General features: G+C 37.4%; 1 protein-coding gene across 1 annotated transcript; it reads right to left on the bottom strand.

The window, feature by feature from the left end:
- Positions 1–2,241: 2,241 nt before the first annotated feature.
- DIRAS2 (DIRAS family GTPase 2) lies at positions 2,242–15,494 on the bottom strand. Its single transcript, XM_041486736.1, has 2 exons — positions 15,299–15,494; positions 2,242–3,033 (listed from the first exon to the last, which is right to left on the bottom strand). The coding sequence occupies exon 2, from the start codon at positions 2,992–2,994 to the stop codon at positions 2,395–2,397; it is 600 nt and encodes a 199-aa protein (XP_041342670.1). The 5' UTR covers positions 2,995–3,033; positions 15,299–15,494; the 3' UTR covers positions 2,242–2,394.
- Positions 15,495–15,766: the final 272 nt, after the last annotated feature.

Below are 15,766 nucleotides of genomic sequence, written 5' to 3'. Positions count from 1 at the left end.
TTCATCCATGGAATCCATTGCTGTGACGCTGAGCATCATCAGCAATTTTTTTTACAAAGAGTAAATGTACAAACATTTATAAAAGTCTTACTAAACATAGTGCTTTTAAGTGTTTTGCATCCCTGATGTGGAAATATTTTTTGATCTATTAACAGACTGTCAAGAAAGATGCACTTGGCTATATAGGTCAAACCAGGCTTTTTAATGTGTTTCAGGAACTATTTAAGAATGCAAAGAGACAGTCTGACAAAACACAGAATCAGCACTGGACTGTGACAGAGGAGATCTGCTTTTGTTCCTGCGTCTGTCACTATCCTGCTGGACAATCTATGTGCAGTTGTTTCCTCTCTCTGTGCCTCACTTTCACCACCTGAGAAGTTAGGAAAATGATGTTGTCATTTTTGCAAAGTACTTTGATATTTATGAAGAAAGAGTGTTGTGTAAGATCCTGGAATTTACTGTTAATGGAGAGCATTAACTTTTCCATGCTCTTACCAGCTTTCCCTTCTTAATGTAATAAAATAAACAACAAAAAAATTGTCTCTTTGAAATCAGTAGGAGTTTCACATTCAATTCTACAGGTGCCAGCATTTCTTCTGACTGCATGACAGAAGTTGTGCTCCTTTCTAGGCAGTGCTAGTAGCAATTTTTGTGTATGCTATTACTCTGCCTCTGAAATATCTGCACATTTGCTAGGAATGTGGAAGATAAGCAAGCAGTAACTTTGAAAGGAACAAGGTAGCAAATTTTAATGCAAACACTGCATTTCAACATCCCCTGGAAGATATTTATAATGCACTAGCATGCAGGCTAATAATATTAGTACTCAACTTCATTTTCCCAAGTTTCTTGACATAAACATTTACTAAAAATATGGTAGGCTCTTTTTATTGGTTCAAAGCAGTTCCTAGGTAAAAACTGAGACTTACACAAGTTTAATGTGTCCCTTAAAAATTGTAAGTGCTTATTTTATCTTAGATGGCCTTTGTCATCTCTAGGATACATACTTCAGTCATTCACATTAGTTTTTAAAAAGCTTTGGACAGACATCCAGGAAAGTTCACAATTTTTATTTTTTTCCCCCTTTCAAAGGTTTTGAGAAGAGTAGTTTCCCCTGACAGGATGTTTTAAATAATATGTTTTCTATTCTGAACTTTGTATTGCATTATAACACAGTTCTGACTGCAGAATATTCCAGATCCTGTAGTGCTTATCCCAAAACCCTTCATTTTAGAGACTCTTGTGGGCACTAACTTCAGATATATATTTGGTTCTATAAATAGTCACAGCAGTTCAAATCATTAACTTAAATGGCAAATATAAAATACTTCAGACAGTATAAAGGCAATAGATCTCATAGGGCATGAGCATAAACCCTTCTAACTGGAATATAGTAACATAAAGAAGTATCAGTCAGCTAATGTGATAATTTGTATCTTATGCCAACCCCACTCCAAGGGTACCACCAGTTCAAAAGACATTCCATTCACTCACTAACCACACCCTGTGTTCATTTCACCAGCAGCAGCATTAGAACGGAGTCTCTCCCACAGAGGCTTTCTAAGGTGACTACCCAGTCCTTTCTCCCTGGGGAAGCTTCTGGTTCTATAAGTACACCATTCTATCTGGCATTCTCCACTAATAAATGTTTGCTCTTCTGAAATATATTTGGGCCAGGAACTCAGGTCATCCTTGAAACAAAGCCCAGAAAAGATGATCTCCGATTCTTTTACAGGGATTGGCTTTTCCACAACCTTTAGTTAAAACACTGCATCATACTAGAAAGAAGTATCATGCTGGGGGGATAGAGACAATATCTGTCCCTTTTAACTGTTATCCCCATGCTTCCTTTTACTGTGCAATAGTTCATTTATTCAGGTGATCCAAGACTGTCTTATGCACACTCTTCCACCAGTCAGTAATTAAAATGTCATAGAATTGTTTATCCACAGCGTTCTTGAAGGAAATAGTTAACACCATCCAGCATGTATTTGTATGTTCTAGGTTTCTTCACTACCATTTCTTTGTTTTTCTTCTGATATTATACATGTTTTTCTCTTGCAATTATATGCAAATGCAGATAATGTTAAGTTGATTTTACAAATCTTTCATATTATGTGAATGATGATAATTCTTTTTTGTAAATTACAAAATAAGGTATTCTGGGACATCTTTTTTTTCTTCCTGATATGCTTTACTTGATTGTGAGACTACACATATTTTTATTTTTCCATTTTTTTTAATAGCAATCACAGTACCTCATTTTTTCAATTTCCAAGTATTTCTTTTAAAACAGATACTAATAAATAGGATCTTGCATGGTTGTTTGCTGTCTATGGGTTTACATGCGTATTGTCAGATGAGACTTCTCAGCTGATTCCTGACAGTGCAATTTCACATCACCACACATTTTCCTTTCAGCTTCTCCTTCCTTTTCTGTTGCTTGCTTTTTTTGCCATCAATTTGCAAACTCACAGTCCTGCGTTTCTCCAGGTTTAGCAATTCTTGGAATAGCTCTTTCACATTGTGGTTCGTCTTGGCAGAGGTCTCCATGAAGGCACATTTCCACTTCTTAGCCATGGCTTCTCCTTCACTGCTTTCTACCTCTCGATTTTGGTTCTCATCATTTTTGTTCCCCACCAGCATTATTGGAATGCTTTCTATGTCTCCTTTGATCTGACATATTTGCTCATAGATTGGCTTGAGTTCCTCCAAGGACTGTCGGCTGGTGATAGAGTAAACCAAAATAAAAGCATGTCCTTTAGAAATAGAGAGACGTTGCATGGCTGGAAACTGATGGCTCCCTGTAGTGTCAGTTATCTGCAAAGTGCATATGCTCTTATCACAGCTGATCACCTGCCGATAGGTGTCTTCAATGGTAGGGATGTAGCTCTCCCTGAAAGTGCCCTTCACGAATCTCAGGACCAAAGAACTTTTTCCCACTCCTCCAGCTCCAAACACAACTACCCTGTAATCGTTGCTTTGCTCAGGCATGTTTCTCTGTGTGTCGCTTGCTCAGCTAGGGGAGAAATCCTAGGAGAGAAAACAGCAAAAACAAGGAGACAGACATTAGTACAGGTATAAGTATGGAGTGCATGCTGTGGTATCTTTCCCAGTAAGAGAAATAAATGTAAGTGATGGCGTACCAGTTGTACTAATTTATTAAGTCTTGCAGGGGGTTACAGAATTATTTCTTTCAGTAAATTAGGGTTTTCAATCCAATCTGGACTGGTAGCAAAATACCATCTTTGTCGCTTCATGGCTGATTTTTAATTAACATCATATGTTTCAGTATTCTTCCTACTGGACTAATATTCACAAAACTAAAAAGTCGCATCTGGGAATTTCAACAAGACCTTGGTCTGAACAAATTGTAGAAAGGAAATTATCCTTCTATATCTTAAATACATCTAAAATAATAGTCAAAACTGATCACTGTATGGTAGTCAATTACTCTGAATATTCCAACTCTTCAGTAGTTAAGGAATTTATCCCCACTATGACTGGACTACAGTTCTAAATGACAACTAAGATGTATTTGTGGATTATTCAGCAACAGCACTTATTGAGCTTTGTTTTTAACACCATGGGACCGTGAGTCCCACTTTGGTGTGTTTTGCCACTGGCTTTTCAGGTCAAAGAGTACATTTTGATAAACTCAGATTGCTCACATGCTGAATTTTTATTCCAATATTTATCTTGCAGCAGATGATATTTGACACGAGACTGGTTATACTTCTCTGAGAGGTTCTGTAGACATATTCATAACATTTTTAGTGGCTTGTATTGCCAAGGTTGGCAAGGGCGTATGTCAAAGGTCACAAAATTCTGTGATTCCTGCAGTCAGTTCCCCTTGACAAAACCCATCTGAGTATAGTAGGACCATAAATACGGAAATAATTTTTAAATAATTTTTAAATAACATAAATGATTAAATAGTCACATATTTACAAGCTGTAGATGTTTTAGAGTTCATTAAAATAAAGTGAAAGTCAATATGTCCTCCCATCAGTAGCAGCTAAATAGGTACACAGCACATCAGTACACACAGTCTTTTTATATTTAGTGAGATTTAAGCAAACACACACTTTAAAAATGAACCCTAAAAATTGAAGAAATCATAGGGTATTGTGACTTTTCAGACTAAATTGATATATATAAGGGGTACATGTGGAAAAAAAATGCAAAATTTTCTGCATCTGTATTTGTTCTGAAGAAAATGGGCAGGGTTTATAGGGAACTTTGCCCAAGTGCCTTAATGGCACCAAGAGATTAAATTTGCCTATTGTAATTTTGCCTGGGTAGCAATAAATCTAGAACAACCCAAAGAATTTCTTCCCTTTTGAAAGTAAGCCTTCAAGCTATTTCTTCAATGCAGCGTAAGGAGTCACTGCATTGCAGGGGGTGACTTTAAGTTACCTTTTACCTGTCTAGCAGGAAGACAATACTGATGCTTTAGAGGTGTGAATCTTAGTGGACCTCCCATGCCCTTATTCCGGTTGCAAGCTCATGCCAAATTTTCTGTTTCTGCATTTTGATGCTCATTATTCCAGTTAGGCTTAAGCTACGGCAACGCATGCTGCACTAATGTCTTCAATTTGTTCAAGCATATACTGAGGTAGTTATGTCTCTTGTACAGGGCATCCTATAGCATCCTAATTCTAACATCTGAGTAAGCTGAAAACATCTGTCCTTACATAGTTTGTTGGATGAAGGAGTTGTACTTCCTCATCTGCCTACCGTAGGCAGAATAACCAGTGCAACTGGGGATGCTGATCCTGAGGCAAAGTGCAGAGCTGCTACAGCTCTGTCTACCCAGCCTGGCTTCAGGCAGAAGGCAGCTTCACCCCTTCAATCTCTCCTGTGCTACATTCACTGTCACTCTGAGAGGCTTGTTTAAATATAGGAAGGATTGATAAATAAGAGTGTTCACCCTGAGGCACTGAAGCAAAATTGTTTTTCTGACAGCAGAATTCAACGAATAGAAAGAAAAGGTAACCTCATGTATGTGTTTATAGAAGATGCAAAACCCTCTGAGGAACAGAGAAAATGAGTGAGCAGCTCATTATGTTAAAAAATAAAGGAAAAAACATAGCTGAAAAAAAATGAGGAGAAGAAGCTAGCATAATGCTGTTCCGCTGAGAATGAATCTGTATGTAAGAACTGCAGACATGCAAATTTGGGGCAGTCTTAGAGCTTACAGTTGTGGATGACTGCACAGAATGACTTATCATAAGAATTATACTTTAATAATTTCTTGTAAGTTAAAAGGCAAGAGAGCAATATCTGTGAATTCCACTTCAGAAGCAGCTTAAGCATTGCACAGTCATATTATATGTAGCCTAGGAACTACAGGAGTAGGAGAAGAAATGCACTATGAAAACTTTTATTAAGAAAATCAATGAAATATGGACTAGAGAAATAAAATTTTTAAAGCTAGCTGAGTGTACTCCTGCTCTATTACACTGTATACTCTAAACATACTCAGAAATCTCCAAGAAAACTGACACATATGGTAGCCCAAAAGAAACAACAAATTTAAATGGGACACTTAATGGCCTGAAGTATTAAGCATACAGCAAAGTTCTAAGGGGTCCGGAAATAGCATGGTAACAATCTTCAAAACATAGCAAGTTGTTGCAAAGACGGAGAGTGTAGTGAAAAAAAAAAAAAAAAGTAGTTGTGTTCTTGCATTGTAGAAGAAATTCACATTAGGCAATTGGAAAACTTCACAGTGGTAAGAATAGCAGATCTAATGTGTAGGGAAATTTTGCAGACATTCTTTAGAAATTGCCATAGTATCAAAGGATAATTCCAGCTGGCAGAGACCTGAGCAGGTTTCTGGTCCAGACTGCTTATCACAGCTGGGTACCAGAGAAGGTTGTCTATCCTGTACAGTTATGAAAATCCCCAATCTTCCCCACAGTCTCTCTGGGAAACAAAATCCAATGCAAGATTACCATCAGGATGATTTTTTCCCTCTTATACCTAATCTAAGGTACTCTCTCAATCCATACCTGTTGTCTCTCCTCGCAGCATCTACTGTTGTGAAGAGCGTAACTCCACCTTTTTGATGGCTTTCCTGTAGGTGTTGATGGCTACTCTTTGCTGCCCCAACTTTGCCTTCCCGAGGCTGAGCTGGCCCTGGTCCCTCAGCCTGCAGAGCAGGACAGCGCCGCAGCTTTGGACCCCTCGGTGCCCCCATCGGCACTTGCTCCACTTTATCGGCTGTTTCCCCGGCTGGGGGTGCCCGAACCGGACAGACCGCATTGCTGCTGTCCCGTGAGTGCTGAGCAGAGGGGGATTATCCCTGCCTCGGCAGCTGGCCCTGCTCCTGTTCCTACAGACCAGGGCACGGGGGGATTTGCTTCAGCCGGGGCACTGCTGAACATCACCATGACCATGACCATAACCATGACCATGATCATGACCAGGAGCACCAGGACCTTCTCTACAGAGCTGTTTCTCTCCAGCCAGGGTGACTGCAAAGGAGCAGCAACCTCAGTTGATGTTTGGTCTGTGAGTGCTGAAGATCCTCAGTTTTGCCAAAATAAAAATTACAGATTTTTATACATTTTTCGTGCTCAGTAACTAAAAGAAAAAAAACCAAACCAACAAAAACCCAAAAAAATAACTCATGCAAGTCTTTATGATCACATTGGAGAAAGAATGCCCCAAATTTATCATTTTTTTAAATTTTTTTTTTTTTGTGTTTTCTATGTGGATCTGGTCACAGAATCTCCTGCAGTGGCAATAATTCTATATGAATGTGGTGCACTTGCACACAAGAGTTCATTCATTAATGCTTTCCATACCACCCTATTACCTTACTGATGTTTCTTTGTCTTAAAAGGTGTTAACTGAAACACACAGGAAGACAAAATAAAGTATGGCATTATTTAATCAGCTTGCGGCATCATGGCCAGTGAGGGTATGGAGAAATTAACTTTAAAGTCTGACTTTTCAGATGTACAAGATCATTTCTGATTAAGAAAACCAGTATTTCATAACCTGCACAGAAAACGGTAGTTGCTTTTTACATGTTAGAATGGACTTATTCTGCAATGAAGCCTCATTTGCTGCCTTTTCTGCTTTCATAAACTACAACAGTGAAAACTTATTATCATCCTCTAAATTCTCAGTTTATCAACACTACCCTTATTTCAAAAGCCAAAGCAATTTTCGTAACATACATCTTAATTTTAAATTGTCTGATTGCAAAGATCAGCAACACAATGAGTCTGTACCTCTGTTGACTTGACTATGTTTTCTGCAGATGCTCTGCTAACACAAGGCTGGAGCTTTCAGCTGCTGCAGGTGAGCTTGGTGGGCTGTTCACTGGGGCAACACATTTAACCACTGCCTCCAGTTCAAACTCAGCTGCAGACCTTTTTGTTAGTCTGCATGCTTTCCCTAGGTATTTCTGATGTGCCAGGTGAAAGAACTGAAACGTTTTTCTGACAGAAGGATACAGTTCAAATCTGAGTAATTATGACATAAAATCACTTATTCTGTTAAATAGTGGGAAAAAAATGCATTTTAAATGTTTAAATAAAGTACCTCACGTTATGCTCTTCACAGTTTAAACTCCTAGCGTTCTTTGGCTGATTAATTAATTACATGTGAGTACATTAGCATTTACTAAATCAATGTCACTGATCCTGTACTTAGCCACTGGATCTCCACAGTTCTCTCTTTTCTTTAATTGGGTTTTTTATAGTCTAACTTTTTTGTCAAATGTATTTATGACTTTCCTGCCATGTTGGTATTTAAGCTATAGGTAGCATACGAATTAACAGGCAAAAGGTATAGGAAGCCTAAAAAATAACTTGTGAAAACTAATCTATTTGAATATTCTTAGAGCAATAACAGATTGGAATCTCACAGCTGGTGAACTCTTTCAGTTTATGCTTGAAAGTAAGCACAGAAAAGAAATCAACCTATCTCCAATGTTTCCAGTCTTGGGTTTTGTTGCAAAAGATTTTCACCATGTTTGCATTGTTAGATGACCATGAAATGTCACAAATTGTAAGTTTAGTTGATATTTTTTTACTTGATTATATCTTTTACTGTAACATTCATTTTACAAAACAGTGTAATGTTGCCTTTGCTTTCTGGAGTCAGAGGCTTTGATTACATCTTAACTGATCCAGTTTCTTGAGCTCTTATGATGTCCTACTGAGATGTCAGTCTGATACGAAATTCTGCAGTTGTCAGATGCTGTGTATTAATTTCCTGAATTTTTTTCCTCAGGTAAAACCATCTCATGTCAGTCATGGATATTTTTTTTTTTTTTTTTAAGCTCAAAGGCAATGTCTCTGTTTATATTGTCATTGTTATTGTAAAAAACCAATAAAGTGCAGGCAATGCATTTAGTTCAAAATCTTGCCTCAATTTAAATTAACAGTCCATGAGGCTATCTGGTGGTGGCACCACTATACAAAGATACAAGGTGCAAGGTGAAAAATGTAGCTATAGATAAGATGGACTTCAGCAGGACTGTAAGATCAATGTCCATTTCCCAATAACAGATGGAAAATGTCATATTAGTTGTATAAAAGAGGGAAAGAGAGCTCTGCAAGGAACTTTTTCTTGTTGTGCATATAGAAGTATTTCCTAGGTAGTATTTTCACCATATCTGGTGATGAATTTCCTACTTCCAGTCCCTTCATCTTTTAATATAAGACTTTATATATTATAAGGCTTTTTCATTCTATTCCTTCTCTTGTATTCTTTGGTCTTCTCAAGTCAATGGAAAGTTGGACACATTTGTAGACCAAATGATAACTGTGAAAACAACTTTTTCTTACAACGTGAGGTTCTAGTCCATATGGAAATAACTTTATTCTCATGTTCTTTGAAAGTCTGCTTTTTGATGATCAGCTAGTCTAAATCATGATTTTTTTTTACTGCATAAATTTCACTTTTTATTTATTTTGTTCTCAATGACAGTTGGAGAGAAAAGCATTTATCGCTTTTCTTTCCAGCTATAGAAAGATGACCAGAGAGATTTCTTTAGAAAAATGGTATCTTCTTCACAAAAAAAGTACTGTTATAAACCTGCTGATTTTATCTGACACATTGTCCTTATTGTAAAATTTGCTTGGTTATCTAAAAGTAAGGGATAAAATCAGATATTTTTATTATTTCAATGTACCCATAGAAAGCAAAAACAGATTTCATTTTAGAGCTAGGTTCTCTACAATGTTGAAAACATTTCAATTTGCATGGAAAATTAATAATTTAGAATCCTTAAACTGAAATTAACATTACAAAGTCTTTCAGAGAGTACCCAAAGAGGTTTTGTGGCTTTCCTTCATGATCCTGGCTTAACATAGAAGACAAAAAGAAAGGACAGGAGGCTTTCAGATAAGTTTGTTGCATTTTTTTCCTGTATTTATAGGAGATTATTGTCTTAAGAGCATCTGTATGTAAAGGAGGTAGAAGCCAGCCTCTGTGCTATCCTGTCATCACAGGCGCTGCGCACTGCTTTAGCAAATTGTCATATTGTCATCACACTTATGTTGAAAATCTCATTCCCAAAACAATGGCTTTTCAAAGTTGTTTGAAACCCTTTGAAACCTTGGTAAAAGAAAGAGATCCCACATGCATAGCTGTCACTGTAAGAAAATCTTTACTTGTTCTTTGGCTAACATACGGCCAGCAGATGTTGTGGCAGAAATAATTTTGCTAGGAGGAAAGAACCAGAAGAAAGAAAGGGGAGACAAATAGATAATGTTTCCTGTAGGAACAACAGATAGCATGGATTTTTGGAACTAGGCTTAGCTAAAGTGGCATTGCTTGTTAAAGACGGTAGGACTGGTGGCAGAAGAATGAATGACGCAGAAAGATCTATTGATTTCCTTCCCTGATGAGGGTTCATGTGCAGAAAATGAAGAAGGTGCTGGACCTGATCCAACAAAGAGCTTTACACATAGGCATACACTGAAATTGTTTGCTCTGTTGTTGCGTGAGAGCTCTGTTGCCCCAGAACTAATCCTTTCGTAACAGATATGTACTAATGAACCATTACTGTAAAACAAGATTCAACTTCATTGCATGCACTTACCATGTGAAAAAAAAAAAAAAAACAACACCTTACTTTCAGTTAGCATCAGAAATATTATGCTAAATTTATCCAGGATGGAGAGGTGAATACATTTACCACATTAAAAAACACTCACTTTTGTGCAGAAACAGAAATATTATTCTAAGCTTATCCAGGGTGCATAGTTGTCCTACTGATTGTTATTTCCTATTTAGTGACTTAATTATCTTAAAATTTAAAAGGGAGAATTTCGTGACAGTTCCTGTATAAACTTAGGCTTTGCTTTAGGCATGTCAGATACTTTATTGATTTATCTATTTCAGTATTTTGGTAGACCAATGTCTTAATCTCCAAGTGCTTATCATCAAAACTCAGAAAGAAATTATGCAGAAGACTTTCCATATGTGTAGTTAGGTAGTCATTAATTCACACATAGAAATAAAAATGTCAAAAAAACAGAATTCTATTCAGCTCCCTTTGGAACTGATTTTTTTCATCCCAAATTAAGTAACCAAATACAGTAGTTTTTCCTCAGTTTTCAATAGATTTAATTTAACCTAGTAAAGATGGAAAGATTAACTTAAAATAAGGTATGTTTGTCTTTCAACTGCTCAGCCATTGGACAGAGCAGTGTAATTAGAAACCAGAATTTGTCACTCCTGCAAATGCAGGATCAGAGACTCAGCATGAATTTTCAGCCCATCTGGTTTCTAATAGTAGAATCATTTTTGGTATTGAGCAATGACCTTACAGGTTGTCGTGAACTTCTGCTTCTCCAGCTGTACACTGGAGAAAAATAGGTTCTGACTAATGGATCTAAGTATTGTTGAGATAAAAATCCCAGCACAGACAAAAAGCTATTTCCATATAAATATGTATATTTACACAGAAGAATTGTACATTCATGGAAGACTGTTTTCCATTCAGCAGAGGAAACTGAAGACTGGTGGCCATTTTGCCTTTCACTGTAGTTCTCAATTCCATAACGTTAATGTAATATGAGACTACTTATGCAAATCTTCTGTAGAAGAAAAATTATTAAAGGTTAAGTGCTTGTGACTTCTTTTTATGATATAACTCCTGTCATTAATTTTCCTTGCCTGGCTGGGAAGGATAGTTAGATTGCTGTCCTGACCACTGGAATATTTCTGATGCTCTTTCACAACCCAAATAATATCCCATTCAAAGCAATGACTTAAACAGAATATTTTTCCACTGGCTTATTGGGCAATAACTTGGGAATAGGTTAATGCAGTGGGTTTCAGGACACAAAATTATCCCTGATAATTAATTAAATAATGTAATACGGTTGTTGATATGTTTCCAGACACTAGTAAGAAGCCTGTTCTTCTACTGAATTTTTTCTGCAAATCAGAGTATTTTGAAAACCAACAATTAAATTATAACTGTGGAGTACAATATAGTAATAGAAGCTTTCTGATTATTTATAAATGTTCAGTAATCCAACTTGCACTACTTTCAATTCTGAAGTAAGACAAGTAGGTTTAGCCTTAAGAGTATTTTTTCCCAGATACGTTTCTTTTCCTAGTAGTATTAAAAATATTATAAAAATTATATTTTGAAGATAAAAACATACTGAGTAATACATTGTAAGCTCTGCATGTACAGACCAGGAAAGTGGTAATGTTATTTATTTGGGTTAACTGCAATATTTTAGTTACTGATAGTAGTTAATATTTGATTATTTAAATAATTAACTCTTTCAGAATAGATAAAATTTGTCAATTAAATTTTCAGGGAAGAATATAAAAATAAACAAATAAAAATAAAAGCAGAGCAAGTGTTCTTTTCTTAGCTTCAGATTAATTGTAAGTAAGAGCTACTGGGCATTTTGGGAAGGAAACCACTCCAGTCCAGGAATGGATTTGCCCTTTTCATATGGCTTCTTTAATATATAAATATTTTGAATGATGAAACTGAAAGGCTGACATAACTTCACTTTTGAGACACCTTTTCAGATTCAGCTGAAACCAATTTCATTACCTGCAGTCAGGCTGATACTCACTGGATTTTCCTGCCATAGCATATTGCAGACCTGCATAGCCAGAGAGGCTAATCTCTTTAATTCAACTTAAAGTTATTTTGTCAAGAGGAGGTTCTCCTGACCTCAGTATTAGTCAAAAGTTCATTTGTCACACACCTGACACACACTTTTTCATATCTTCTTGTCTTTCTTTGACACCCATCTCAAGAATTACTGTTATCAATACTTTGTGGTTGAAAACTAATCAATATTTCTTTTCTCAAAAAGGCAAATTAGAATATTTTCCGCTTCAATTAGTATGTACATCTGCAGAGACACTCAGGTGGTCTTTTCCACTGATCTTCCAGTAGCAAGGTAAGATAATTTCAGGCATGCTTTGATTTTAATGTCACAATAAAAATACAGTGAAAGTAGCTGTTTGCTGATAATTGGAAACATCTGTATTTAAGTTAAAATACCAAATGGAAAAGAAAATTTCCGGAAATAATTTCTCTTGGTACATTTTTGGAAATTGGTCATTTTAAAAGGAAATTAATATTGCTAATATTGCAATATGTTTTACAAAATTGCCATTTTTCTTCCTCTATTTAATATTCATTATTGCTCAATTAGTCCTAGTAATATAAAACATTAAGGAGAAATTGATAAACATTTGGAATCAGTCTAGATACCAAACAAAGTGTCCCAGAGTGAATACTGTTTCAGCTTACATGTCCTGATACTCGCACTAAGTGTGGGAGAGGGCACATTCAAATGCAGCTCATTATGTATTACAGAAGAATTACTGAGGAACACTGTGAATTGAATGCAATCCAATGCAGAAAATAAATCAAAACCATAAAAAGAAAAAGACAAGTTTATAAACATAAAGAATGAGAGAAAAAGGGAATATGAAATTGAATGCAGTCCTTCTGTTGGAGCATCTTTGAACCAGAATATTGTTTATTGCACATTTATTTAAAAAATCTAATTTTTGTAGTAATAGCACGTACTCTGTCACAATGAAAGTCCAAGTCTGATTTTTCACACATGATGCTGGGATTTCTACATGGGCAGCTGTGTTGGTTATCACAAGAGAAATCCAGGAAACAAAGTTATCAGGTTATCCTCAAAGGAAACTAGAAACAGTGCTAGTAATGACTTCAGGAACAGCAGTATCAGTTTATATACAGTCTGCTATTTTTATTGGTACTACAGAGACTGCAATGCTGGTGTAATATAATCATGACCACTTGGCCAGAAGGAGCCTCTGAACTCAAATCAACTTCCAAAGAGCTCTGCTCTGCACTGTGAGAAAGTGATATTACTCAGCCTGAGGTCCATCAGCACTTGTGAGTCTGCTGGAGTAAACAATAGTGCAGCACAGTGCAGAAATATGCTTTCATCTGACTGATGTGAGATACGTGGAAAACTGTATTTCCGAAGACCTTCACTCACTTGCAAAGGGACTCCTTAGTGCAGGCAACTTCCAGAGAAAAGTAAAAGTGATATTCAGTACTGAAATAGACTTTCTGGATTATCAAATTCAGTGCTTTGCCTTTGCAGACAACCATTTCACATAATCCCTTCCATCAAGTTACAACTAAAAGGTATTTAAAAGGTTTTCTATATATACTTCAACTAGAATGTAATTTAAGAATCTTGCTGCTCTAATGGTTTGAAATCTTCCAGCCTAAGTGTATCCACAGCTCATTTATACTGATTCATTCTCCTCTCTCACCAGGAATAAAGATAAATAGCTGTACATCACAATCATTCCTTCGGGTCCACGGGACCATTGATTTGCAGCTGTGTGGTTGAACTTGTTCCATGTTTGTACGCTTCTTCATGCAAGAGCCTCAGATATGCTGTGTGTGGTGTGCGAGAGTGCATGAAGCCTGGAGGAATATCACATTTCATAGCTCCAGAACAATGGCACAAAACCCATTCTGCATGAATTGGGCACTACTGCATTTAGTAAGGACAGACGGGCCCCAGAGAGCAGCTCCTGAGCATAACTGAAGTCCATTAGTCAGAAAAGTAAAAAAGGGAATGGGAGGGAGGCAAGCCAAGATAGCCCTCTAAAAGCCAGAATTGAATATGTTGAGACCTGCAAACATTCTAGATAATGGTAAACTGTAGAGGTTGGCAAAGGTACAACAGCAGTCAGTTTCATCAGCCTCGTTTGCCTCAAGAGGAGTGGGGGGGTACACAGCTGTACACAGCTGTACACAGCTTACACAGCTGTATGTGTGTGCATTTATAAACAGGCATATATGAGTTCACTCACTAGGTGCTCATGAGAACAGGGCATTCTGAAAATTCTTCAAAATTAAAATGCATCCAATTTTGTTGCTCCATACTGTGATCACCCTTCTGTGTCTGAGTGGTGCAGCATACAAAGCATCCCACATTTCATGGGGAAGATAGAAAGGGATAAAGTGTTATCAAATCTGAACTCAGCAGCTCTCAGGCACTTAAGAATGGTCTTTCACGATATATTTTCTTTCATTCAGTTGGGAGAAGGGCAATCTACTGAAAAAAAATCCTGCCTGTCAGTGGGATGCTGCAAAGTTGTATCTGTCTTGGAGAAAGAAACACCTTATGTTATTTTATTCAGCCTCCACATTTTTATATTCTTCTATCAGTCAAGTTAAAATGTAGCTTTCATGAAAAAGAAATAAAAAATTAATCTCTCCTTAAGCCACTGCAGTGGCACTCCTATAAACTAGGGCAAAATTCAGCACATCGAGTTTTAATGAAAGGCAGCTTGAAAAAAAGGTCATTACTAGCATCCCAGCACACAGGAAAATGATAGTTAACTGGCCAGCGTGTCTATGACCAGCATCTGACTTTCTTGCTAGCCCCAGTTTACAGCATGCCGTGTTCTCTACTTAAGATATTAGCTTAGAGCATATCTTGCAGTTGTAACTCAGGCAAAACTCCACCGACTTCAGAGGAAATTCTGCCCGAGTGAGCATTGTGGATTTTGGCTGAAGAAAAGGAAGACCTCGAAATTCAACGCAAAGCTATGCCTATTGTGCAAGGTAGTGTAGAAAAACAATGGAAAGAAATTTACCTGTGCAGGAACAGAAAGCTTCAAAGGCTCTTCAGTCTCTGCCTGTCGCTGCACCAGCTCTTCTCCCCCTCTGCCCTGGGCTCCCTCCACCAGAAAGGAGCCCCTGTCTCAGCCTGGGGTCTGCGGCTCGGCTGCCTGCAGCCCCCCTGGGCTCCCCGTCCGCTGCCCTCCCGCTGCTCCCCGGTACCTGGCTCGAGGATAATGCTCTTGCTGGCTGGATCGCAGCCTCCCTCTTTCAGCTTTCACGGGCGCACTGAGCCTCTGCTAGCGCTGCTGCCTAAATGGCGACTGCAAAGCTCATCTAGGCTTTTAACTGCCACCTACTGAATACTTGTGGAATATATATATGTATAGGCACATATACACATAAACTGTAATATTCTGGTTCTCTCAACCAACGTAGAAGGTTTTTACAATTAGTCTCTAAAGCCTCCAAACACCCTGTAGTTAATAATTTAAAGCTGTAGATTACATTAATCTGAGCTTACATTTCTCCATTTCTTTCAGCTCTGAAACAGAGAACAAGCCTGTCTCTTTAAGTTAAAAAAGCATACAAAGCCTTTGGTGAGGCTAATCCCCAGGGCAAAAAAAAAAAAGCATAGCCCTATTCAGATCAATGGAGATGTGCTGATTTTTATTATTTGGAAATTTAATC

The sequence above is a fragment of the Pyrgilauda ruficollis genome, unplaced genomic scaffold, assembly GCF_017590135.1.
Source record: "Pyrgilauda ruficollis isolate IOZ18807 unplaced genomic scaffold, ASM1759013v1 scaffold78, whole genome shotgun sequence".
NCBI lineage: Eukaryota > Metazoa > Chordata > Aves > Passeriformes > Passeridae > Pyrgilauda > Pyrgilauda ruficollis.
Note: the sequence above shows the minus strand (reverse complement) of the source record. Positions and strands in the feature narration are given on the sequence as shown.